The sequence below is a fragment of the Cynara cardunculus genome (genome assembly GCF_001531365.2).
Source record: "Cynara cardunculus var. scolymus isolate 2C chromosome LG 1, CcrdV1, whole genome shotgun sequence".
NCBI classification, from domain to species: Eukaryota; Viridiplantae; Streptophyta; class Magnoliopsida; order Asterales; family Asteraceae; genus Cynara; species Cynara cardunculus.
Window position 1 is genome coordinate 30,838,001 of NC_037528.1, and position 25,760 is coordinate 30,863,760.

At 32.7% G+C, this 25,760-nt stretch overlaps 1 protein-coding gene across 4 annotated transcripts; it reads left to right on the forward strand.

The window, feature by feature from the left end:
• The first annotated feature begins 12,542 nt into the window (after positions 1-12,542).
• LOC112511143 (uncharacterized GPI-anchored protein At1g61900-like) lies at positions 12,543-22,891 on the forward strand. Of its 4 annotated transcripts, XM_025116625.1 has the most exons (9): positions 12,549-12,830; positions 12,923-13,173; positions 14,992-15,074; positions 16,741-17,571; positions 18,172-18,417; positions 18,521-18,535; positions 21,260-21,400; positions 22,098-22,142; positions 22,638-22,891. In XM_025116625.1, the coding sequence occupies exons 3-9, from the start codon at positions 15,041-15,043 to the stop codon at positions 22,718-22,720; spliced, it is 1,395 nt and encodes a 464-aa protein (XP_024972393.1). In that variant the 5' UTR covers positions 12,549-12,830; positions 12,923-13,173; positions 14,992-15,040; the 3' UTR covers positions 22,721-22,891. The 4 variants fall into 4 exon arrangements, with proteins under 4 accessions (XP_024972384.1, XP_024972393.1, XP_024972401.1 ...); XM_025116616.1 differs by lacking the exon at positions 12,923-13,173 and having other exon boundaries at positions 12,543-12,830; XM_025116633.1 differs by lacking the exon at positions 12,923-13,173 and having other exon boundaries at positions 15,011-15,074.
• The last annotated feature ends 2,869 nt before the right edge of the window (positions 22,892-25,760 follow it).

Genomic DNA, 25,760 nt, shown 5'->3' on the forward strand with positions numbered 1-25,760 from the left:
TAATGTTAACTTTTGTTTATGGAATTAATGTTATATTGATGTTAACTTTTGTTTATGGAATTAATGTTATATTGATGTTAACTTTTGTTTACCAATTTGCYYTTATCATTGAAATAAAATAATTTTTTAATATTTTTTATTTTTTAATTCCCTAAAATAAAGTAAACTAATCTTAGTCATTGATCAAGAAAATGAACGGATGAGATTGGTTTACATGGTTTACACAAATGGGCAAGTTTTTATTTGAACGCTCCTCTATATATATATATATATATATGTATATATATATGTATGTATAAGGTATATTTCTTTTACAACATTTCCTATTTGTACAACTCTTGCAACCTTTTTTTTCAACCAATCAATGAATAGCTTTTTTTTAATTATTTTTTAAATGAAAATGTTAATGTTGTCCTTTGATAATTTTACATATTTATTATTATTTTTAATTAAAAATAATAACAATCCTATTATGGTACTAACCTTCTAATTACTATGTATATTTGTAACTGATATGGAAACATTAAGATTTCTATAGAAAAAAATCATAACCTGGATGAATTCGATGAAGCTTTGGCACAATGGCTTCAACTTCACATACTCTTATGGATTCGATATCCTTCAATGAAACATTAGTCAAGGATATATGTGATGAAATCGGTGTTGTCAACGGTAACCGTGAAGGTTTTGATCATATTGGTGAATTTTCAACTGCAGCTAATGATATAACAGTACAAGATCAATGCAATTATTCAGCTATGAATGAGGAAAAACTCATCCGTCAGAATCAAACAATACCCGAGCGTAGTGTGTCGATTAATGACGGTGTTTCTACAGATTTTGATGATGATGATGTTGCATCATTGAGTAATGAATCTGAAGGTAATGTATTGTTTTCATCTATATATCTCGAAGTTCAGTTCATCATACATGAATCATCTCAACCTGTACAGAATCTGTTGCAGCAATTAAGACATTAGTCTCATTACAATTAAGACATTAGTTTCAACAGTTAAAACAAGATTCAAATGCTAAAGAAATTTGTATTCAATTAGGAAAAGAAGATTCAGATGCTAAGGTAAGACATCATTATCTTTATATTACAAAATCTGTTCCAAGACAGTCTTTTATGAAACAATCTTTGCTGTTTTTTGAACTGAACTTGATGTATTTGATATATTTTACACACGAGTGCATGGTATACCTCTGGAAAATATTGGAATCGAATAGGTCCTTTTACATCGAAGAGACAACAGCGTCTATTAAAGAGTTTCTTGGAGTATCTGACCCAAGACTATTAATGTTCTTCCTCCCACTGGTATACGAAATAAAGGTTGTGGAACCGGTAAGAGACTTATTAGCGCTGCGGAGAAAACAATTTCAAATGGAAAAAAGCAGAAGAGAAAGTGTCGGCTATGTCATCAAATGGCTACACACGATTCCCAGAATTGTCCGAAACGTGATTCCATTTAATTTATCTTTTTAAAATTTTCCTATCATTTAATTTTATGAGGTTTTTGGATTATATTGATGGATTTTAGTTAATTTGATTGAAGTGTTTACACTGGTCATTCTGACATTTGTAAGTTGCATTTTTGATATGACAACCTTACGGATTACAATGCCTTTGTGAATATGGGTTCATCAATTGTCTTCTTATAATGAATTTGAAACGTGATTCCACTTAATTTATCTTTTCGAACTTGTCATACCATTTAATTTCGAGATGTTATTTGATTATATTGTTGAGATTTAATTCACTGGATTATATTGTTGYCGTATCACTACATTTCATTCATCCATGTGGGTCTAGATTCATCAGCACTCGTTGTCAATATGTTATTTGGATATATGAATCTAAGTTCATCTAGCGTGTTGTCCGTATGTCAAAGCTTATAAAGTGTGCTGATGAAACTGAGTTCATCAAGTAAATAACATAGATAACCTACATAGGCAATATGATTGAGGAGATCGATAAAATAATGAATTTTCATGGCATATGATGGAATGTAATAAAGAATGCAGTTATAAGTTAGTATTTAATTCATACCAGGATATCCGTTATGAAATCATACATTTGTAGAAGGTGGTCATCATCGGACACTTCTCGATATTTGTTGTTTATGACAACAATCGATGGATTCTTCAAATTGAACACCACAAGATAGTAATGTCCCTTGTCAAGCAACGGGAAGAATACCTATTATTTCATCAAGTTGTCAAAGTAAAATTCGGGTGAATTCATATTGAACATAATTAATTGAAAACTAAAAGAAAATTTAATAATGCATTCATATTAAACCATACGAATGATTACATAATCAAGACACCTATATACCGACGTTGTTCATATCTAGAAACAAAAATCAGCACCTAGATTCATCCAAAAGACAGCCTTGCGAAATTAGAATCATAATAAACATAATCATTTGAAATTAGATTCATAATAAACATAAACTAAATAAACCTTATAATAATGCAATCGTATTAAAATATACCACTGTTTACATAATCAAGACATCCAGATATTGACGTTGTTCACATATATAAACAAAAAATCAGCACCTATATTCATTCGGATGACAGTCTTATAATAATGCAAATGTATTAATATGAATGGATGTTTACATAAACAAGACATCTAGAAAAAAATCAGCAATTAGCTAATGATGTTTGCAATAGTGTATCAGATTCATTGATATGTGTGACTAAGTGCATATTGAATATGGTAGCAAAATACAGCGAAAACAATCTGAAATTGAAAAACATACTAGGTCTATGTTCCGCATTTGTACTATTTCCCAGTTGTTTTTCGCAGAAGATAACAAACCCTTTTTGAATAGTGCATATTGGGTATTATGATTGACACTCTTAGATTTTAGCTTAGAGTCTCCCTGTCATAAACAACGATGTATTTATGGTTATATTAATTAATCTGTTAGACAAGGAAAAAAAATGTTATTTAAAATATTTTCCTCCTCACGTACCATAACTTTCGTGTTAAAAAAATAACGACGTAATGAATCCCTGTTCCGATACCATTCCTCGTAGTTAAGCAATGTCGCTCATGCGTCTATCACACTTACGTAAAGTATAGTTGTACGACCCAAGCTTTCAATAGCGTGACGATGTAGCTTCGTATCGTTTGGTGTTGAAAACAACAACTCGCTGCAATTCCCCTTGGCTGACTTACAACAATATCCAATGAAGGTTGTCCATCATTTTTTGCAGTCGCATGATACTTCAATCCACTGAAATGAGTGTCATGTGTCGTGTTACATGCTCCTTCATTGAACATGTCATCCAGTTGTTTCTTATATTGCTTGAATTCATCATCATCTGGAACTTGGACATAGCGTCTTTAATTTTCATATCAGCCTCTACTCTTGCACTTAAAACAACTGTCATCTTAATAAGTATCCGCTGAACATGATCCTGCATTTGTTGACATTTAAATGTATTAGAAATTGTATAATTTAGAGCAATCAAATGAAACACGGTTCACCCTTATATATATAAGATGTCAACAAAAAATAGGATAAACAGGAGCCTATTTTACTGATCTAGATCATCAATCACACAATTTTCATCAGCTTCATAAACTTATTTAAAAGGTGGAATGGATATATTATGAATCTAAGCTCATAAAGTCAGTTGATGAAACAAGTTTCATCAGACTATGAGATTTATAAAGTCTGATCATGAACTAAGTGCATCAGACTTGTTGTGAATATGATTAAATTTATAAAGTCTGATGATTAAAATAAGTGCATCAACTAAGGATCAACAGGAGCCTTTTGACCTGCTCTGGATCATTAGTCACAGAATATGACACGGATTATTTAGAAAAAAAATTGAAGCAACAACTGTATACTGGCAAAAAAAATAAGATAAACAGGAGCCTATTTTACCGATCTGGATCATCAATCACACAATTTTCATCAGCTTCATAAACTTATTTTAAAGGTGAAATGGATATATTATGAATCTAAGCTCATAAAGTCTGTTGATGAAACAAGTTTCATCAAACCTGGTATGAGTATGATGAAATTTATAAAGTCTAAAGATGAAACTAAATGCATCTACTAAGTTTCATTAGGAGCCTTTTGACCTGCTCTGGATCATTAGTCACACATTATGACACGAATTATTTAGAAAAAAATTGAAGCATCAGCTGTATACTGGCTCTGTATCTTCTGTATAGTTTGCCTAAAGCTATTGATTTATCTTCATTCGCTTTCTTGATTGACCAGTCTGGTGTATATTCTGATTCGACAAAGGAATTAAGTAATGAATATATAAATCTATCAGTAAATGAATTATCCTGTTAACACATCTGTTTCTTGGACTGAAACCCTCAATGAAATTGAATTCATCAATTTACAAAATCATCAGCTTCATCTTCATCTAAAAGAACAGGATTTGCAGCAGTGTTCTTGAACTTAGAGAATGAATTATTTATCATGATTCTCTCGTTCCTTTTCCGAACTGATTCACAGGGATACCGAACCATAAGGTTCTTGGAACAAAATTATACTAAATGCAATCAATTAAACCATTACCTCGATTTGCTGCAATGGCAATTCCCGGTTGAACCTCGTCGGCCATTTCTTTCTTCTACAGAGTCGTAAATCATTTGCTTCAATGAATATCACTATTTGTCTTTTACATTAGAGTGATTACCGCATTCATGATTTCATTGAATCCCTTCTTAGAATAGATTAAGTTTTCCAATTCCAATCCTACCTTGGTTACCCTCAATCTATCAGGCGCGTCCATATACTTTTCCCTTTTATAACAATTTTGTCATCCAATTCATCTTGACCATACATTAAGAATTGAAGGGATGAGATGATGGTTGTATTGGGTGTAGGAATGGGAAAGATACACCCAATACAACCATCATCTCATCCCTTCAATTCTTAATGTATGGTCAAGATGAATTGGATGAAAAAATTGTAATAAAAGGGAAAAGTATATGGACGCGCCTGATAGATTGAGGGTAACCAAGGGTAGGATTGGAATTGGAAAACTTAATCTATTCTAAGAAGGGATTCAATGAAATCATGAATGCGGTAATCACTCTACTGTAAAAGACAAATAGCGATATTCATTGAAGCAAATGATTTACGACTCTTTAGATTAGTACTTAATCCTTATTGTTTAATGCAGGGAAATTATATAATGATCTGTAATCTTTCGTAGGTGACAGATTCTATGCCGTTTATATAGTCTGTGCCATAAATGTTTTTCTCAACAAGTAAGTTTACTATTACATTCCATCATATGCCATGAAAAATCATTATTTTATCGATCTCCTCAATCATATTGCCTATGTAGGTCATTGTCTATGTTATTTAGTTGATGAACTCAGTTTCATCAGCACACTTTATAAGCTTTGACATACGGACAACACGCTAGATGAACTTAGATTCATATATCCAAATAACATATTGACAACAAGTGCTGATGAATCTAGACCCACATAGATGAATGAAATGTAGTGATACGACAACAATATAATCCAGTGAATTAAATCTCAACAATATAATCAAATAACATCTCGAAATTAAATGGTATGACAAGTTCGAAAAGATAAATTAAGTGGAATCACATTTCAAATTCATTATAAGAAGACAATTGATGAACCCATATTCACAAAGGCATTGTAATCCGTAAGGTTGTCATATCAAAAATGCAACTTACAAATGTCAGAATGACCAGTGTAAACACTTCAATCAAATTAACTAAATCCATCAATATAATCCAATAACCTCATAAAATTAAATGATAAGAAAATTTTAAAAAGATAAATTAAATGGAATCACGTTTCGGACAATTCCGGGAATCGTGTGTAGCCATTTGACGACATAGCCGACACTTTCTCTTCTGTTTTTTGCCATTTGAAATTGCTTTCTCCGCAGCGCTAATAAGTGTCTTACCGGTTCCATAACCTGTATTTCGTATACCGGTGGGAGGAAGAACATCAATAGTCTCGGGTCAGATACTCCAAGAAACTCTTTAATAGACGTTGTTGTCTCTTCGGTGTGAAAGGACCTATTCGATTCCAATATTTTCCAGAGGTATACCATGCACTCATGTGTAAAATATATCAAATACATCAAGTTCTGTTCAAAAAACAGCAAAGACTGTTTCATAAAAGACTGGCTTGGAACAGATTTTGTAATGTAAAGATAATGATGTCTTACCTTAGCATCTGAATCTTCTTTTCCTAAATGAATATAGATTTCTTTAGCATTTGTATCTTGTTTCAACTGTTGAAACTAATGTCTTAATTGTAATAAGACTAATGTCTTAATTGCTGCGACAGATTCTGTACAGGTTGAAATGATTCATGTCTGATGAATTCAACTTCGAGATATATAGATGAAAACAATACATTACCTTCAGATTCATTACTCAATAATGCAACATCATCATCATCAAAATATGCAGAAACACTGTCATTAATCGACACACTACGCTCGGGTATTGTTTGATTTCGACGGATGAGTTCTTCCTCATTCATAGCTGAATAATTGCATTGATCATGTACTGTTATATCATTAGCTGCAGTTGAAAATTCACCAACATGATCAAAACCTTCACTGTTACCGTTGATAACACCGATTTCATCACATATATCCTTGACGAATGTTTCATTGAAGGATATCGAATCCATAAGAGTATGTGAAGTTGAAGCCATTGTGCCAAAGCTTCATCGAATTCATCCAGGTTATGATTTTTTTTTTCTATAGAAATCTTAATGTTTCCATATCAGTTACAAATATACATAGTAATTAGAAGGTTAGTACCATAAATAGGATTGTTATTATTTTTAATTAAAAATAATAATAAATATGTAAAATTATCAAAGGACAACATTAACCTTTTCATTTAAAAAATAATTAAAAAAAAGCTATTCATTGATTGGTTGGAAAAAAAAGTTGCAAGGGTTGTACAAATAGGAAAGGTTGTAAAAGAAATATACAAAATATATATATATATATATATATATATATATATATATATGGGGTATATTTCTTTTACAACCTTGTGCATTTGTACAACCTTTGCAACCCAATTAATTGAGATATTTATAGAAATGATTGGAGTTCATTTATTATGATTTGAATATTTATGGAATATGAATAGAATTTATTAATTATGATTAATATTTTATATTAGGAAACAATTAATTGATTAAAAATTGAATGGTTGAGATGAGAGTTGTATAGGGTGTAGGAATGGCAAAGGGTGTAGAATAACATCCCTCTATATATATATATATATATATATATATATATATATATATAAACTAGTCTTTAGCATTGTTAATTTTGATTCATTTAGTTAAATAACTTTAAATAAGTTTTTAATTAAATTTATGATCTTCTGGTTATATAAGACAAAAATAGGTTTATATTCATGATAAAATTATGGATTTAATTAAAATTTCATTTTAATGTTATATACCTAAAAATCTTTGCTTTTTTATGTGGTTTCTATCATGGTAGTATATATTTTAACTAGTCTTTAGCATTTTCAATTTTGAGGGCTTGCATTTTTGTGTGGTTCCTTTCATTTTAGTAGATACATAAGGTATGTTATTAGTATTAACATTTTTATAGATTTAGGTGTTGTTTATCAAACGTTTATTTGAGTAAGCATTTATTGATAAAATTCAACATTAAAGCGGTATCGTTGTAACAATTTACCTGGTAAGCTCTAACCATAGTAAGAGTCGTCGCCATTAATTATCGGGTAAGACTCTTGGTTCTTATCTTCGTTCTTATCAGGTAAGATTTTTAGTCATTATCATATTCATCCAAAAAAATAATATGACTCGATAAATGCTTACCCGAATAAACATTTAGGGGCCGTTTGCCTAAATACTTACCCGGTAAGCGCTTACAGGAAAGAGTCAACATTATAATCTATTTTACCAGATAAGATTGTAGTATATTAAAACGATATCATATGCAACAATTTATCCGGTAAACGCTTACCCGGATAAGAGTCATCACCATCACTTACTGGGTAAGACTCTCTATCTCTATCATCGCTCTTACCGAGTAAGATTTCCAGCCCTTACCATATGCATCAGGTGAGGAAAATTACCGATTCATACTTAACGAGTAACTATTTAATAAATGGCCCTTTAGTAAACCAACCGTCATCTTCTTTTGATTTTTCTTCCATTAAAAAAAATATCTATGTTATCATGGTGTAATGGTCAAACAAGCGACACCAATTATGCTTATATCGCATTTGTTTATTCTTGATAGACATAGACCCCACATTTTTATAAATCAAGGAAAACCGATTACAATTGAGCTCATTCCTTTAATTTATGAAATTACCTATTTGCCATCGAAATGTGTACAAGATTGTAGAGTAAACTACAAATTTGGTCCCTGTAGTTTATCGAAAATAACATTTTTCGTCCCTACAATATCAAAACTACAAAATATAGTCATCTTGTCCAAATCGAGTTGTGTACCATCCCTAATCGATCTATTGGAGGATGGATTGGGTCTGGGATGCTCTGAGCACCATCACCTCCTCCATCTTTTGTTCGCATCTTTCAATTAAGGGTGCTCAAAAGCCCAACCAACCCGATCAATCTAACTCAACCCAATATGAAATAACTCAACTCTAAGAAACCCAATGTGTAATCGAGTTGTAAAATTTTCAAGCCATAGGTATTGAGTTGATATTGGGTTACTGTTATTTGAACCCAACCCAACCCGATGAACCCGATATCATTTTATTTCTTAGATTTAATATGATTGTTGAATTTCTATTAGTATATACATTAGAAAATTACATTATCACATACACTCTTCATATACACGTATTTTCAATCTATTCACATCTCTATATAACTTATTCGTATATACGTTCAGTAACTGTGAACATTTATATGTAAATTGAGAAAATAAACTGAATATGATATACGTAAAAAGTATGAATAAGTTGTTTCAAATGATTGATGATGAAAAAGAAACTATGAGTATAGAAATAACATATTCGAGGTTAGAAGATATTTTAATGTACCAAAGTATCAACCCGACTAACCCGTACGGTTTGGGTTGGGTTGCACTTTGGTTTGGGTTGGGGTGAGTTAAGATTTTTCAAACCGCAAGCATTAGATTGAGCTGTTCAAATGTCTTCATTCGATCAACCCAACCCATAAGCACCCCTACTACGAATTGATTAGGGTTAATTTTAATTATTTTTAATTCCGTGTTACCACAATTATCATTGGAAAGATTTTATTTAGGGTTAGATATTTGTCTTTGATATTTTTAACGTAAAAGATGCATATTCATAACTTTAGGTTTTGTTTTTGAAAATTTTAATATATAAGATGAAGATCCTTAATTTTAAGTTGTTGTTTATATGAATGAAAGATTCATATATGTATGATTAAAATATCTTCAAGAAAGAAAAAAAAATAGAGTTTTTATGGTTTTTGATTGGATAAAAGACAAAAAAAAAATGGTAAAAAGACAAAAATGTCCTTCATTTAACGGGATTTTGAATGGCTATTAAAGGAAGCGATCAAATTCGTACGTTTTTACAAACTACAGTGCCATTTTATAATTTCGAAATATAAGAATAAAAGATGCTATTTTCGACAAACCACATGCATCAAATTTGTAGTTTACTCTAGATTGCATTTGTAAAATAAATCGATATTACTATCATATGGTATGAATCTTGTCAGTAATCCATGAGTTTGATTATTGTTTCTTGAGAATAAACGCATTTGAGAATTTATTTTTTGAGTAAAGTTTAGGGATGGACTCGTATGATATTAAATATTTTTCATTAATATCATATATCGATCAATTATAATTAGTATATAAAATTTTATATCATGTACTAACCAACCATACTTGGTATCAACTATTTTTTATTTGTATCGATTTTATACCAACTTTAAATTACATATACTAAAACTTGTCATTATGTTTAAATTTTGAATTCTCAGAACATCTCCAACAGCTTCTTCGAAATGAAGAAAATGAAGATTTTTAGCCATTATTTTGCTCCAATAGTTTTCTCAAAACTATATTCAAAATGGAGAAAGTAGGAGAGAAGAGTTTGTTCTTCAAATATGGAAAACACCCAAAAAATAATTATCAAGTGAGATTACCAATAAAAAAAACTTTGATAATATGTATTTAAAGAGATAAATAATATTTTAATAAATGAATGAAATATTTTAGTATTATGATAAATGTTGGATTCTCCAAAATGGGTAATTTGTTGGAGATAATTGTAACTTTTTGGAGATTTTGACTTTGGTTCTTCATTTTAGAATTTTTTTTTTTGGACAATCTGTTGGAGATAATTCCAGTTAGCAGATATGATGTTAAATGGTCTTAAATTATGATGACTAAAACTTGCAAGCATTCAAATTTTCAAACAAAATAATAAAAGTTACAAATTTTAATATTTAATACGTAAAATTTTCAAAAACTAACTAGTTGTGTACCCGCGCAATGCGGCGGGAGCCATGAATTTTAACGATTTTGAAGTTCCACTGGTTTTATAAGATAAGATTTAACGATGATATAAATTATACTTGATCTTTATATATTAATACAATTTGAATAAATAAGAGTTATGGTTCCAATCACAGACTATCGATGAAAAAAGATGTATGACAGTTTATAATCCAATATATTTAAAATCCAACATATTTAAACGACTCCACAAATGTGTTCGATTTACACCAAGAGCAAAGAACCAAAAAACTTGAGTTTTAAGATAAACACTCAAAACCAATAAAGAAAACTACAAATTTGACAAATCATAAGCCATGAAAAGACAAAAAAATGGGTTTTAGAATGAAATTTCAACTGCTTACCCTATTTCTTGTCCAGAAACTCAGATTAAGGTTGAATTAATACATGTATATATATTTCAAAAAAAACCCAAGAACATATTATACAATGCAATTTTGACAGCCTAACCCCAAAATATATAGTATATATATAAATAAATAACTATAAAAGTATAAATCGTAAATATTGAAAATATTTTTTCACAATATATATAATATATAATAATATAATTAAGTAAAAAACTATTTAATATTGGACTCATTTCGAAGGTATTAACGAGACGAGACGATTATAATGGTGTAACTTGTTAAAATAAAAATGTATTTTTAAACATGTTTTAATTGATATACGATTATGTATGTTAATTTGATAAACGTTTAAAATGAAACATTTAAAAGTAAAAAACGTAAAGTAAATTAATTAACTAATTATAGGAGTACAAGTGTAAATTTAAAATTATAATTCTAAAAAAATCGGTGAGTGTATGTGAGAAGAGGAGGGGGTGAAAAAATGACGTAAGGGTAGTATAAAGGGTATCTTGGTCATTTAGTATTTTAAGATTTTTGCTAAATTTGCTTAATAAGATAATATAGATAACTGATTAAATAACAATACCACGTTACTACCATGGTACACGAATTTTATTACCATGTACCAACCAAAATTTGCATACTTGATACGATAATATCAATCGATTGTAATTAGTACAAATTAAGTTGGTATCAATTTCATTTGCACGATTGGTACACATGTTTTGTTTGGTTGGTTTAGTTTTGTACAAAATTGTCAACCTTCTAACTCTAACATGATAAAAATCAAATTATGTCATATATAAAATTAATTTTTCCATCACATAAGAGCATTTCCAACATATTCTCTAAAATAAAGATTTTAGGGATTTTTATTTCAATCGATTTTCCACAACCTTCTCCAATGTTGAGAAAGTAGGAGAGAGATGGTGAAATTCTCCAAATTTGGAGAACTCGAGAAATTATTTTTTATTATTCTATCAATGAGAATCTTTGAAATTAAATATATAAGAGAATGAAATAATATTTTATGAAATATATTGAATATTTTAATAATATAATTCATATTGTAATATTTAAAATGAAGAAGTTGTTGGAGATGAATATAATTTTTTTTTTTGAAGTTTTTGCCCTTTAACTTTTCATTTTAGAGATTTAATATAAGAGCTTAGTCATTGGCCAAATGTCTAAAATATCGTTTAGTAAGAACAAAATAAGCCAAAAGACCTTTTTGACCCTAGTCATAACAAAGTACAATTTGAACAAAAAATTGATTACCAGCAACTCTAACCGGCAGCATACGGAACCTGCCTCCAATAACACCAATATAAAGAAATATTTTTTTGACTCATTCAACGGATGAGTCTAACAGGAAATCTGGAAGTTCTAACAGGAAATCTGGATCAACAGGAAAGCTGGATCAAATCTGGACCTATCTTGTATTTGAACAAAGTAGTCTCATTATTTTGATTTAATAAATAATTTTATATTTTATTTTGGGCCGGGCTGTTCAAGGCCCACCAAAAATAGGAAGTGGGCCGTGAACCAATGTGTGTCCAAAGTACCCGCGGGTACACAGGAAACAAAGAACCCACCGGCACAGTGGTAGTTATTCTCCATCTCTTTCTCTCTCTCTCTCTCTCTCTCTCTCTCTCACACACATATTTGCCACTCATCATTGAGCTTTGCAAGCACTTTTTCTCACACATAAAATACACCTGAATTTAGGGTTTTTAAGGTCTCTTTGCCACTAAGACAATCTGGAAAACATCCTTAAGAATGCCTTAAAATGGTGTGCGAATTCTTCTACAGCTATTAGGCATCATCCCAAAAGAAAACCCTAAATGACAAGGGAGGATCTGGTTTATTGTAGTCACTTGTTCCGTACAGTTTGCAACATATCTCTTCAGATCAGACTCCATCCAATCAACACCTCCTCTAGGTATGTGCGTACATCATGTTGGTTCTGAAGAAGCTTGTTTCAGTTTATTCTCTGCTCATGCTTTTTTTGGGGTTCCCTTCTGTTTCTTGCAGTATCTTGCTTGATTCGTAGCTCACATCATAGATAGAGACTTAGATTTCATATTCAGAACACTTGAGGACTCATGGTAATCCAGCACCAGGAAAAATGATATTTCAGCTATAAAGTTCTAATGAGATAACATATTGTTTGGAAGCATGAAATGGATCAATAAGTTGCTATAGAGTTCAGTTGCTATACTTGCTGATGAAAAGATGAGAGTTGATTGCCAAGATGCTGTGAACCATTTGGAGATGGTTTAGAGGTTGTTTAATCCAAAGAACTTGCCTGATAGCACATTTTTGTTGCTGTTTATGGTTGTTTTCTGTTTCGTAAGTAGATGGTTTGTGGTTCTTGTGACTGACATAAGATTTTGATGCTATGTTACAAGGCTCCCTACACTAAGTTTTTTAACTGTTAAAGGATCTGAAGTCTGAACGAATTTAATCAAGCAATGGGCTGCTTTGGTTGATTGGTTCATTGAATATGGGAAAAGGATGCGTTAGGTTCCTTTAAATATATCCCATGTAGGTTCCTTTAGGGTCTCTAAAGTTCTTATTCTTAATGATGAAATGCTTTTCTTAATAATTTTCTTGCCATTTTTCTGGAAACTACTAGGAACTTGATTAGATGGGCAGAAATAAGTTTTGAAAATGGCTAGTAAAATTTGCTACGTGAAGGCAACTTGTTGTGGATAAAGTATCAGAACTTCATTCTCATGAAGGTGGATCGACCTATGTGGCTCAGTGCTCTATGTATCACGTTTAGGACCACTTAAACTGCTTAGGCTTTTAGCATCCCCTCACTGCTTCGACTAGTTAAAGCCGCTTAGAAGTTAAGCATCCTCGATCACTTTGATTGGCAACTACTCGGTGAATTAAGTGTTTCAAAAGATCAAGCAATGATAAATCCACCTTTCTAAACTTGTGTTCATCAATTAGCTTCTTTTAACTTGGAGGGAATTTTCCAATTCTTTGGTTGAAGAAATATGAAATAATTGTACAAAAATTACATCATATAAAAAGAATTATTCTTGTATGTTTACATAATCTAAAACTAATTACTTTTATATACCGAAATGAATGGCTTATGGTTCAGCTTAAGCATGCCGTTAATCTTTGCTAGGTGATTAAGCACTAAAAGGTCACTCAATTGACTAGCTCCATTTATGGCCTTTTAGAGCATTGTACAACCACAAGAGTCTGTTCCAATATGTGATGCAATGTCATCTTGTTTGCTTGTTCTTAATGCTGACATGGTGTAATGCAGAATTAGTACATTGTGTTGCTTGCTTTATCTAGGGATTAAGAATCTTTGACAATGCTTCCTTAACATGGAATGACTATAACAAAGATTCTCATCCAGACAATTTCATATTTAATAACTAGATAAACAAGATTTGGCAATATTGTTACTATTTTGGACTGCAACTTAGTCTTTGATGTCTCTTTAAGAGGCACTTTCATGCTAGCTATTACTTCCTCCACCCAAGATTAATGAGGATTTCTGCCTAAACATAATGATAAGAAAATAGCTTATTATATTGATATGTAGATCAACACAAGTTGCTTTCAGTATCATCAGGATTGGATATCATTTTTACAAGCATCTGAAACTTTTGTATTTTGATGGCTTTTTAGAAGAAAGTTGAAACTGTTGTGTGCTATACTTGATGGAAAAATATGGTTTGGACAACACTAATTTGATTAGCTTGAACTAGCATTATGAGAAGATATCTAAAGTGTAGAGTTGCTGTTGAGTTTCTAATAAATGTTTGAAAACCCCGCAAAAAGGATATAGATATTACTTAAAAGGGTGAAAAGCAAAAGGCTCATTTAATGTGGAACAGACAAAAAGCCAAAAGCCAAAAGCCAAAAGCCAAAAAGCTCAATAAACATTACTGCAATTTCTGGCAGGTGCAAAAACTGCGTCATGACCATCTCATTTTCCATCATTATAAAAATTCTAATTAAATAACCAACCATATGCCTGTTGTGTGGTTGTCTTGTTGATCCATATTGATGTTGTATTATTTCGAGGTTGTTACTGATATAATAAATGGGATTATATTCTTTCCTGACAGTGCGAGAACGCTTCTGCAGTATTCATGTTGCCAGGGGGGTAGTTAAGCTATGGATTGTGTCAAGGCTGCCGCTCTTCTCAAGGGTATGTTGTTTAATATGAATTTATTATTTATGATATGCCATTTTATCTGGCCAAGATTTACTTGGCTGGAAGGTAGTCTGTCATTCGTCAGATTATCATTTTTTTAGTCAATTTTTTTGAGTTCAGGGTTTCATGACTTGTTATATTCATATATCTCTGAAATCTGAGATTTAGATCCATTTAGGCAGGCATCACTACAACAGTTTCGGTTGTTTGCTTGATCACTATATTTCGGTGCATCTCATTATTATCTGCTTGTAGCTCTCTGTTTACCATGCTTGCATGCTGTTGTTTTTCTTATTTACCTCTCCAACCATATATCACTTGTATTTGTGTATACAGCCTTTGAGGGTTGGAAGTTCCTGATTTATTCTAGTTGTGGGCTACAAGCTTGGGCTATGCTGTGCAGAAAAACGTCATAGTCTATTAGTTATGTTGTTATTGGTGTTTTGATAAATTTTTTATATCTGTATATTACGTGGTCGCCATTCTCAGGTTTTTGTCCAATTCTACAAAATTGGGGTTTGTTAGCATGCACATTTTCAGCTGAAAATTCTGTGTTAAATAGACATTTACTTGCTGAGGGAGGGGATGAATGCCAGTAGCGGCTCAACCTACCCTTTTTGTAGATGACATAGAACTCCTTACGACCTTGCAGGCTTTTGTTTGGATGGAATATCTTTCATAACACTGTTAAATGTTGAAAGCATCCATGTGGAGATTATTTTGCCTCCCAGATCTTCATAGTTCAAGGTGTGGCTAACTTTTTACTCCCTTTGGCCCTGCATAATATTTTGTTATACCCTGGATGCTGCCATTAGATGTAACAGCAGTAGTTATGATGTGCAGGGGCATTATAGGAATTTTTGAGTAGTCTGTTGTATAGGGCTAAATAGGGGGAATCACATTAGAAGTCTGTTAAATAAAGGAGAGGTTAGGAGGAGAGGACATTCTGTTTTGTAAACTAAATTTGGGGCTTGAGTCCTGTGGAGAGATTCTAGCCTCTCGTAACCCAGAAAACCCTTTGTTAATCATTAGATTGTGATTAATACAACCAAAATTACCATTGATTTTACTGTTTTGATCGGGTGTACATCATATTTTCCTCTTGATAGTGACTTAAGGACTAAAAACTTCTAGCACTAATCATTACCAAACAGAAGAGTTTCAGAACCTTCCCTTTTAAAATACAGTTCAGGTGATGGGCCTCAAATTGCACATTTTCAAATTGGTGGACTTTGTGATTGTCTTTACCCTGTTGTCATCAAAAGTAACGTAATAGATGTGGGGAAGAATATCATCTATCAGGGATAGGAAGATATATAAGAATAAAGAGAAAGAATGAATCGTATAATGTAGGATATGGGGTAGAATCTCATTCATCTCCCTGTCTCCTTGCATGCCTCTGTAGGTACGGTCAAACATAGAAGTGCAGGCTGTTTTGTACTTAAAAATATTCAAACTATGCCATTTTTGATCCTTTGTGCTCTCTCTGTCCCATGATGTTTGTGCATACTGATGAAGACACGTATACAGACACATGCTCAAACGAGCACAAGATTTATGCTCTAGCAGAATGTCCAATGGGCATATAACATGCTGCAACTTCTCATCTATTTAACGAATTATTTATAAATGCGTAACATAAATTGCTATCTGATTGCAGGTTCATTGTGCCTTCGCCTCCTTCTATTCATTATCTGGGTTTCCAATTTCCTAGATGTAATTGCTGAGAAGCTACCTCCCACGTCTCGACTAGTTAGCCTTCCTAGTTCTGGAATTTTTGAGCCTATAGAAATATCGCCTTCAGTTTTACCACATTATCCCTTTCCTGGGAAGGCTTTGCCACCAATGTATCCATCCTTCCCGAAGACATACAAACCAGTCTTGACTGGTAGATGCCCATTTAATTTCTCTTCCATTTCAAGTATCATGGACAAAACAGCATCAGACTGTTCTCAACTTTTAGCACCACTTGTAGGAAATGTAATATGTTGCCCACAATTTGGTAGTTCACTTCACATATTTCAGGGACATTACACTAAAAATTCTGATAGTTTAGTTCTTCAAAATACCACTGCTGATGATTGTTTCTCGGATATTATGGAAGTCTTGGCCAGCAGAGGTGCAAACGGCTCAGTGCCAGCTATGTGCTCTATGAAATCATCAAATCTAACTGGTGGTTCTTGTCCTGTGAAGGACTTAAATACGTTTGAGAAAACAGTAAACACAAGCAAATTATTGGAGGCTTGTAGTGTAATTGATCCTCTTAAGGAGTGCTGCAGATCAGTTTGTCAACCGGCAATTGTGGAGGCTGCGTTTCAGGTTTCCTCATCACAGTCAGTGGTTGGTGAGAACATGGAGGCAGGCATATCTACTCATGTTGATGTGCTAAATGACTGCAAAGGGGTTGTGTATTCATGGCTTTCAAGAAAACTTCCATCAGAGGCTGCAGATTCTTCTTTTCGAATATTAGCCGCCTGTAAAGTTAACAAAGGTACGGTTACGCATGTCACTCCATGATCTCAAACTTTATGCTTCGAGTCCTTGATGCTTTGTTGATGGAAGGATATCATATATTTGACTTATCCACTTATGCTGCAGCATCTTTTCTTTACATATTGTTTGATTAGCTATGTAATGGGAATGTTCAAAGTGAATGATGGCTCATTAACTTGCATCCTTAGTTATGTGCTAGTTAAATTACAATATCTGCATGATCTATATTTTCTTCCTGTTCATAAACATGCATGATGCTGCTTCTATGTTAGAGCTAAGATGCATGTACGCAGATGTTCTTATCTATGTTGTTGTAGATTTTTATGGCTTCATTATTTTTGTTAAGTGGGGAAGTTTATACCTCCCTCATACTCGTAGTCATCATCTGAATCTCCTTTCTGGAAGAGAGGGCCTCCTGGCAGAGTCTATGTGAAGGCCTAAATTCCAACTGTTCTTTGGGTTTCCTATGGTGATGACAATCTTGAATAGTTCTGTATTGATGTTTAAGTTTTAGTATTAATCTTCAAGGTTCTATTCTTTTAAATCGATATATAATATCATTTGGAATGATGCATGAATTGATAACTTTGGGATGCAGTTTGCCCTTTGGAATTCAAGCAGCCAGTTGAGGTGATTAAAGCTTGTCGCAATGTGGCTGCTCCTAGTCCTTCATGCTGTAGTTCACTGAATTCTTACATTGCGGGAGTACAAAAGCAGATGTTAATTACAAACAGACAAGCAATAATCTGTGCATCAGTTTTTGGGTCCATGCTACGGAAAAGCGGAATATTGACAGACGTTTATGAGCTCTGTGATGTTGACTTGAAAGATTTTAGCCTCCAAGGTAAATTGCTTTGTTATTTTGTGTTTGATGCCTATCTGTTATCAGGACCTCATCTGATTTTGTATCTTTTCCATATGCAACTATGATTTTTGGTGGGAAGCAGCCTATGGAGAAGAAGGTGACTACCCTTGCTTTCCTTTATTCGATTTTGTTTTACTTTACATGCATTAGCATTTACATTTTCTGGCTTGGTAGCTTTAAGAAATATTGAAGTTATGAAGTAGGCTTATGTTGAAAATAGTTTTCTATCAAGCAGTGGGTTACTTCAGTGCTTTTACTGTTAGTTGAAGCTTTTCTTCAGGTCTCCTAGTTACATCTGGTCATTATGTTTATGCTCCTTCCGCCCCAAACGAAATTGCAACAATTTTCATTAGGAATGTCCCAAGTTAATGGATTCTGGCAAAAATTTCCATCTTAAAGCTATCTACTTTCCCATAGTAATCCATACAACATACCATTGTTAGTCCACAAGATCCCCTTATTTTGTATTTTTGGAACTTGATAAGTACTCAATCATTTTTATTATTGGTTAAACTGTATTTTCGCTATCGAGTTTTGTGATTTTATCAAGTACCACATTATACAATTTTCAATCAATCCAACAACTGTAGTTTTTGCTCTTTATCAAACGCCTCATTGATCATTTTTGTAGGTTGAATTGCGTATCATGTGGGTTTTAGCCTATGTGGCAAAGAAAGGCTGCTGGCAAGTGATGTGGCACAAAAATTAATTTTTAATAATTAAATCTACCACCTTTCTCCATGTCTTCTCCCTCCCACCCCCCTTTCTCTCCTTTTCTATAAGATTTTGTTTTTTGTTTGTGTCTATTTGGTTTTCTTTTTTATTTATTAAAATTTGTTTTTGGTTTTCTTTTTATTTATTAAAAGTTATTTTTGCTTTACGAAGTATCCCCTATATATGTTTTAAGAACTGAATTGTAAACTTTTTATGATGAGCAAATTTTTAAAAGACAATTACGTTTTAAAATCTAACTAGGTTGATGGCACCACTATTTTGTTAAACATATCTGATCTTACAACAACAAATCCTAGAATTGTGAATACTTTTTGCCAAGGACAGATTTTTAAAATGTGATTTTATTTTTATGATAACAATTATTTAAAACGTGATGAGTTTTATGACTTCAATATTTCTAAAACATGATTGTTTACTTTGCACTGATGAATTTTAAGATGTGAAGCATAAATTCATGTTGTAAAAATTTGACTGGTTTCATGACGTCAGTTTTTATTAAATGTCATGGCTTACGACGAACCTTTTTTTGCCACATATAGTGTCATGTAGATGTAGGCTAGAAAGCCCACATATCAGCGCAATTTGACTTGCCCAAACCAGTCAATGGGATGTATGATAAAGAGTGAAAACTACCATTGTTAAATTGATCAGAAAATTAGTTTAGGTTGACAAAATCATGAAACTGCAATGAAGAAGATATAGTTTAACCCTCTATTATACTGCCTAGTCAAATGAGGGCATGAGGTGCAGATTTCTCTTTTTGGAGTATGTTTATATCAACAGAAAATGTAAAAGATATAGATGCTATGGTTGCTGTTCATTTAGTTCTTGGTCTTAAATCGTCAATATCCATTACTTTAGGTTTCAGTGAGCAATATTACAGAATTGTTCTTGTTGTTGAACCATGGAAGGCTTATTGAGTAAATTTTATCATATGCTCATATTCTAAGAGCAAACTGGATGTGGAAAGCCAATAAAACCATGAATGGCTGGATCCATCATATTGTTGCAGACTTGCAGTAGCTTGACTAGATGTGTTGTCACTATCAGTTCTGTATAGGATATTTTTACTTTATTCCAAAGTAAATACTAGTTATGATGTTATGATTCGGTGCATGCTGCCATGGCCCATGGAGTTCTTTGGATCTGCTTGAATGGTCTGTCTTTTTTATATTCCCCACTTTATTGAATGATTAGATCTACTCGAGTTCAGAGGTAGTTTCAATTAGTGTCTTAGGACTTTGGAGTTGATCCTAGCACAGGATATATATATATATATATATACACACACACACATACACACACACACCATTCATTAGCTTTTGAATAATTGGTCCTGTAAACGTTGATGTCTTTCACCCAATTATCTGTTCGAAGATTTTGAACATGATGTCTTCCAATGGATGTTCAATCAACGATTTCAAACTAAAGGAACTCTATATACAAATCAGAAAATAACTCTGAAGAAACTTTCCAAGTTCACCCAAAAACTTGCAGCAAGCGTCAATTACAAGAAGATCATCATTGATGGATGAACAAAATCTTAGCGGCCCTTACAATCCAAAAATAGTTGGGACGGCTTTTCATTGACAATAAGACATCCCATTCTTTACTTTCCACTTTTATCATACACTTGTAGGCTGTAGATACAAATCATATTGTGATGTTACTGCTTGTGTATTTCCCAGAAATTCCAATATTTCCTTGTTGATTGAAGCTACATTTTAATTGTATCTGCTAGAAGAGCGAAGGTTTTTGAGGCCCTCCTTTGAGCAAATGACATTATTAGTTGTATTCTATTCCTAACTTTTGCGCATGTAAACATGTTCTCTTTTCACTACAAACACGTATATATGTTGCTTGGTCCAGCAAGAACCCTATGTGGGCGGTGAAGTATATGGTTCTAATGCTTAATTTCCATTCTTTAATCTGATGACTTAATAAGAACCCAACTACTTTGTTGTATTTACATGTTACCATAACCTGAGAGTCGAAGCTGTTAGTATGTGGAAGATATTATAATTTCATGAAGAGGAACAATATCTTATGACACAACTATTGATCTAGTATTTTAATGTATTTGCAGGGTGTCTACTTAGAAGCTTGCCTGCGGATGTAGTGTATGACAATTCAAGTGGATTCAGCTTTACATGCGACTTGAGCGATAATATTGTAGCTCCATGGCCTTCATCATCATCTATGTCATCCTTCTCTCTTTGTGCTCCTGGTAATACTCTGGTTTTAATGAAAACAAGTACACGTAACTGCCAGATCAAACAATTTCAGAAAATAATGTTGAAACTGAAAAGTGATAAATGTAAGGGTGAGTTTGGTACGCGTTTCAGGACAAAAAGAAAAACTTGTTATCCCATGTTTGACGCGCATTAGACCGGGACAGGACAGGACTGAGTTTTTGTCTCACCAAAATAGGTGGAATAAAATTCAGGGAGATGAGGCGGGATTGGTAACTTACTAAATAACCAATTTATAATTTTGATTTATTTCTCCATTTAATAACCCATAATCAGATCTTGGTAACTAACTATTTGCATATGTAAAATTAAAAACTCTAAAACCTTCCACAATTCTTTCACCCTCCTGCCTCACTCTCGCATGTCCAGTCCGCCTACCTAACACACCCTAATCGAACTGATTGAGACAAGGGTTCTATAGACAAAAACAAGAAAAAGGAAGAACAGTTTTCAGCTTACGTAGTTACGCACTCTGCCATGACGTCTTTTAAAACGTAGTACATTCTCCAACAAGTGAGAAAATGATCAAAAGATGGTGTGAGCCGTAAAACCAGAAATAATTTGATTAGGTTTCATTTCAATGAAAAGGCTTTTATCCCAAAATAGTAGGGCTGAGTTGCATGCAACATCATTTCTATTCATATCCTGATGTTTACCACCAATTTTTGGCAGAGATGTCATTGCCTGCACTACCAACATCAGAGACGGAATATCCTGGTGCGTGTCGTTTCCTTAAGAGTATAATTACTATTTATATTTTCAAATCTGGAGGTTACTCCTTTGTGAGTCTTACCAACATCAGGGACGAGTTTGAGTTGCAAAAGCATTCTTTATAAGAAGGGCTTCCCTGCCTTTTTAGAAGTATATATAATTTATACATAGCAAAACTCACACACAGGTGAGGCTTGAACCTTGACCACCTCCAGGGAGGTTGGAATCTACGGGTACACCACCCTCATCAACCTTTGATTGTTGAGAAGTTACTTATGACATGTAGAATTTGTAACACACCCTTGAGAAGTAATTGACAAAAAGAGGAGTTGGCGAATAGGAAATTGAAGTTGAGAAATATATATTCCAGAACAGAAACCATAAAGACCATTATCATATATTCTTGTAAGGGAAAAGTAAAACTAGAAACCAAATAGAAATGCAGAATTGGATTGGAAGTTTATGCAACAAATGAATAATAGTAGTAATGTGGATGTGCAGGGTGCAATGGGTATGGCGTTGTTTTGGATGTCGTCCTGATAATCGTGTTTGTGCTTTTTATAGTTCCTTTGAATGATTATTAGTGGTAGCTGAGAATTTGAATTAGAGACTGGTGTATATGTATATTTTCAGAATGATATTTTTTCAATGTATAGTGTGCCCCATTTGTTATGGGTTTTGTTCTGGATAATGTTTACACCAAATGACTGGCTTTATGTGGTATATATTATATCATATATACATCATCCTTTTCATGAATAATGCTCATACCTACCCAGTCCAGACTATATTTGGTTCAGGTCCCGTTACCTCCCTCCGGTCCGGACCAACAAAACGCACTACCGTAGACTATGGTTTGGTTTCGTTTGGTTTTAGAGTTTTTTGAGAAACCGGTTTGTGAAAAATTCCATCGTGCCTTTTTCCTTTTTCTTCTGAAACTTGAAACGTTGCTACCTTTTGTTGTCCGGGATAGAGTAGGTCCATATGTACATCAGGTTGAAAATGAAGAGGGAACCAAAACCAGAAAAGTAAAAAATATTGATAAAAAACAATTAGTTTTATGAAACAATTTCTTTAAATCAAATAATGAAATCGATGTTTGTGTAAATGGTTTGGTTTGCATTCTATATAGGAGCTGGTTCTTTTGTTAACCAAATAATTGATGTTAACTATGTGAAATAATCTTATCTCATAATCCTTGAAATCTATAGATTAAATCATGGCATTATTTGTAATAAAATGAAAATTTGAACAAAAATAAGCATGGTGAACATTCAAGAATAGGGGTATTTGTGGAAAAGATCATGGCATATGAACACCTACGAAAAACTTATTGAACAACTATGAACATCATATGGTTATGAACACAATCTTATGAAAGCCTTATGGTTATAAACACATTCTTATGAACACATATGAGAAAATTCTTATGAATGTCTTGTGATTATGAACACATTCTTATGAACATCTATGAACATCATTAAATACCATAAAAGTAACTTACACATAAAAAATTGTAGCATCTCATCAAAAACCATAAAGGTAACTTACACATAAAAATTACCTATTTGTCCTTCATCATTAAATCAAACATTTGAAGTAACTTCTACTAAAAAATGAATCATACTGGTCCAATAAGTTCACAAAATTAACAATGTTATTCTTGGTTAACAAACAATATATATATATATATATATATATATATATATATTTCAAATGCAACCATGTCCATTTGTACAACTAATGCAATCCAATATATATATATATATATATAGAGAGAGAGAGAGAGAGAGAGAGGGGGGGCGTGCGCGCTTTGTTCAAATGTTAACCAAGATTATTGTGTTAACTTTGTTAACCAAGCTCAACCAATGAAAATCCATCTTTTATCTAGGTTTATATTCATCTCATAATTTAATGACAAGGGTAAATATGTAATTTTAGTTTGTATGTAACTCCCATATCATTAATTGGGAGTTACAAAATCAAAAAAACTCATAATTGTTGTTGATTTACCATTGATTTTGTTTTTCTATAATATTGATTTGTCTATCTATAATGTTCTTGAATTTGTGATTGTTAAAGAAGACCCGATAGTAAAGTTTTCTATATCGTTCAAGCTAATATGGATAAACCCATTGGAAAACAACTCGACAACAATGTGAAAGTTAAAATGGTTTATGATGACAATCGGACTTCGAGTTCCAGAAGTGAACAATAATCAAAGCGTTTGTATTGGTAATGGATTAATATGTTATTGTATTCGTTTTAATCGAAATTATGTTGATTATGACATTTTTGTGTTTTTTTATAGTTCATATTGTATTGATAGATTTTTCTTTAATTATTACTACGAGCCCAATTCATATGTTCAAACGGAATGAATTCATCGTCAACTTAATTTGTTATGCAATCCAATTCTGATAACCATTCGGCTCTATCAACTGCTTGTGATGCTTAACCTGCCATAGACTGCAACTAGTGTTCATATACGTTCAATTGTGTTCATATATTGTTGGTCTCATAAGGGTCTACAAGATATGTATAACAGTTTGTAGAAGGGGGGAATGAATACAAACATAATATTTCCAAATTTAAAATATATATTGATAAGAGAAGATCAATACAGATTTTACAAAACTGTTTGCGGAAAGATAAGGTAAGAAAACTTATCTAAACAATATTTAGTTACACACTTAAACTTAGCAAATAAGAAAAGATTTGCTGTAAAAGAAATAGAAGAAAGTAAGTTCTTTCTGAGAATGAACTTATTTAGAATGCAATACAAGGGATTCTAACTTGCTCTTGAAGATGAACGTTTTGTTCTTAGATGTGTGTTCTTTTACTTAAGCTCAAGGATGCTCAGAGTAAGGTTTAGGTTAAGAGTATCTCTACATAGAGATAGAACACATCTATTTATACCCATTGCATTAAATACACATTTAATGCAACGTGGTAGGGTTAGAACGTGTGTCAAGCCTTAAGGGGAGGGATTGTTCTTTGCTACAATGAATAGTACAAAAGCCTATTCATTAGCAGACATCCTTACTTAAAGTTGGTGGGTAATAGAGTCAACTAATCGGCTCCGTACCGTACTAACGTTTTAGAAAGGGTATGGGTTTGTCCTTTGTGTATATAAGGACAAGACAACAACAATCGTGCTTAACAAGCTTTTTTGATCGCTGAATGCTGGAATAACCTGAAGGTCTCTTCAACATTCGCTGAGGCTTGGGCAGTCTTCACACATATGTAGACAGACTTGTAATCACTGAGTACAGCTTCAAATCACGTACTCGACAGTCTTTAGTCTTCAGTTTCAGTATTCGACATTGGCTGAAGGTTCTTTGGTGTGAGTGTTGTCTTCTTGAAGTATCGTTGTCGCTGATTGAATTTTACAATACAAGTTCTTCAGTGATCACTGAACAGACTCAGTGAAGATCGCTGGAACTGAAAAGACAGAAACATAAATACTTCGTATATAGGTAAAAAGGGATTATCATCAAATCACTGTAACAACCCCCAAATCCATACATTGCATATAATACATATTTCATACATAGAATACATGTTTTCCCCACAAAGGACCATAATACAAGAGTCTATAACGTGAAATACATAACTCAAAAA

Excerpts from the sequence above, each read along its gene's own strand:
- LOC112511143 (XM_025116616.1), top strand. The coding sequence starts at position 15,041 with ATGGATTGTGTCAAGGCTGCCGCTCTTCTCAAGG. Across the intron at positions 21,401-22,097 it reads CTTCTCTCTTTGTGCTCCTG|AGATGTCATTGCCTGCACTA; the intron begins GTAATACTCTGG and ends AATTTTTGGCAG. Across the intron at positions 22,143-22,637 it reads ATCAGAGACGGAATATCCTG|GGTGCAATGGGTATGGCGTT; the intron begins GTGCGTGTCGTT and ends GTGGATGTGCAG.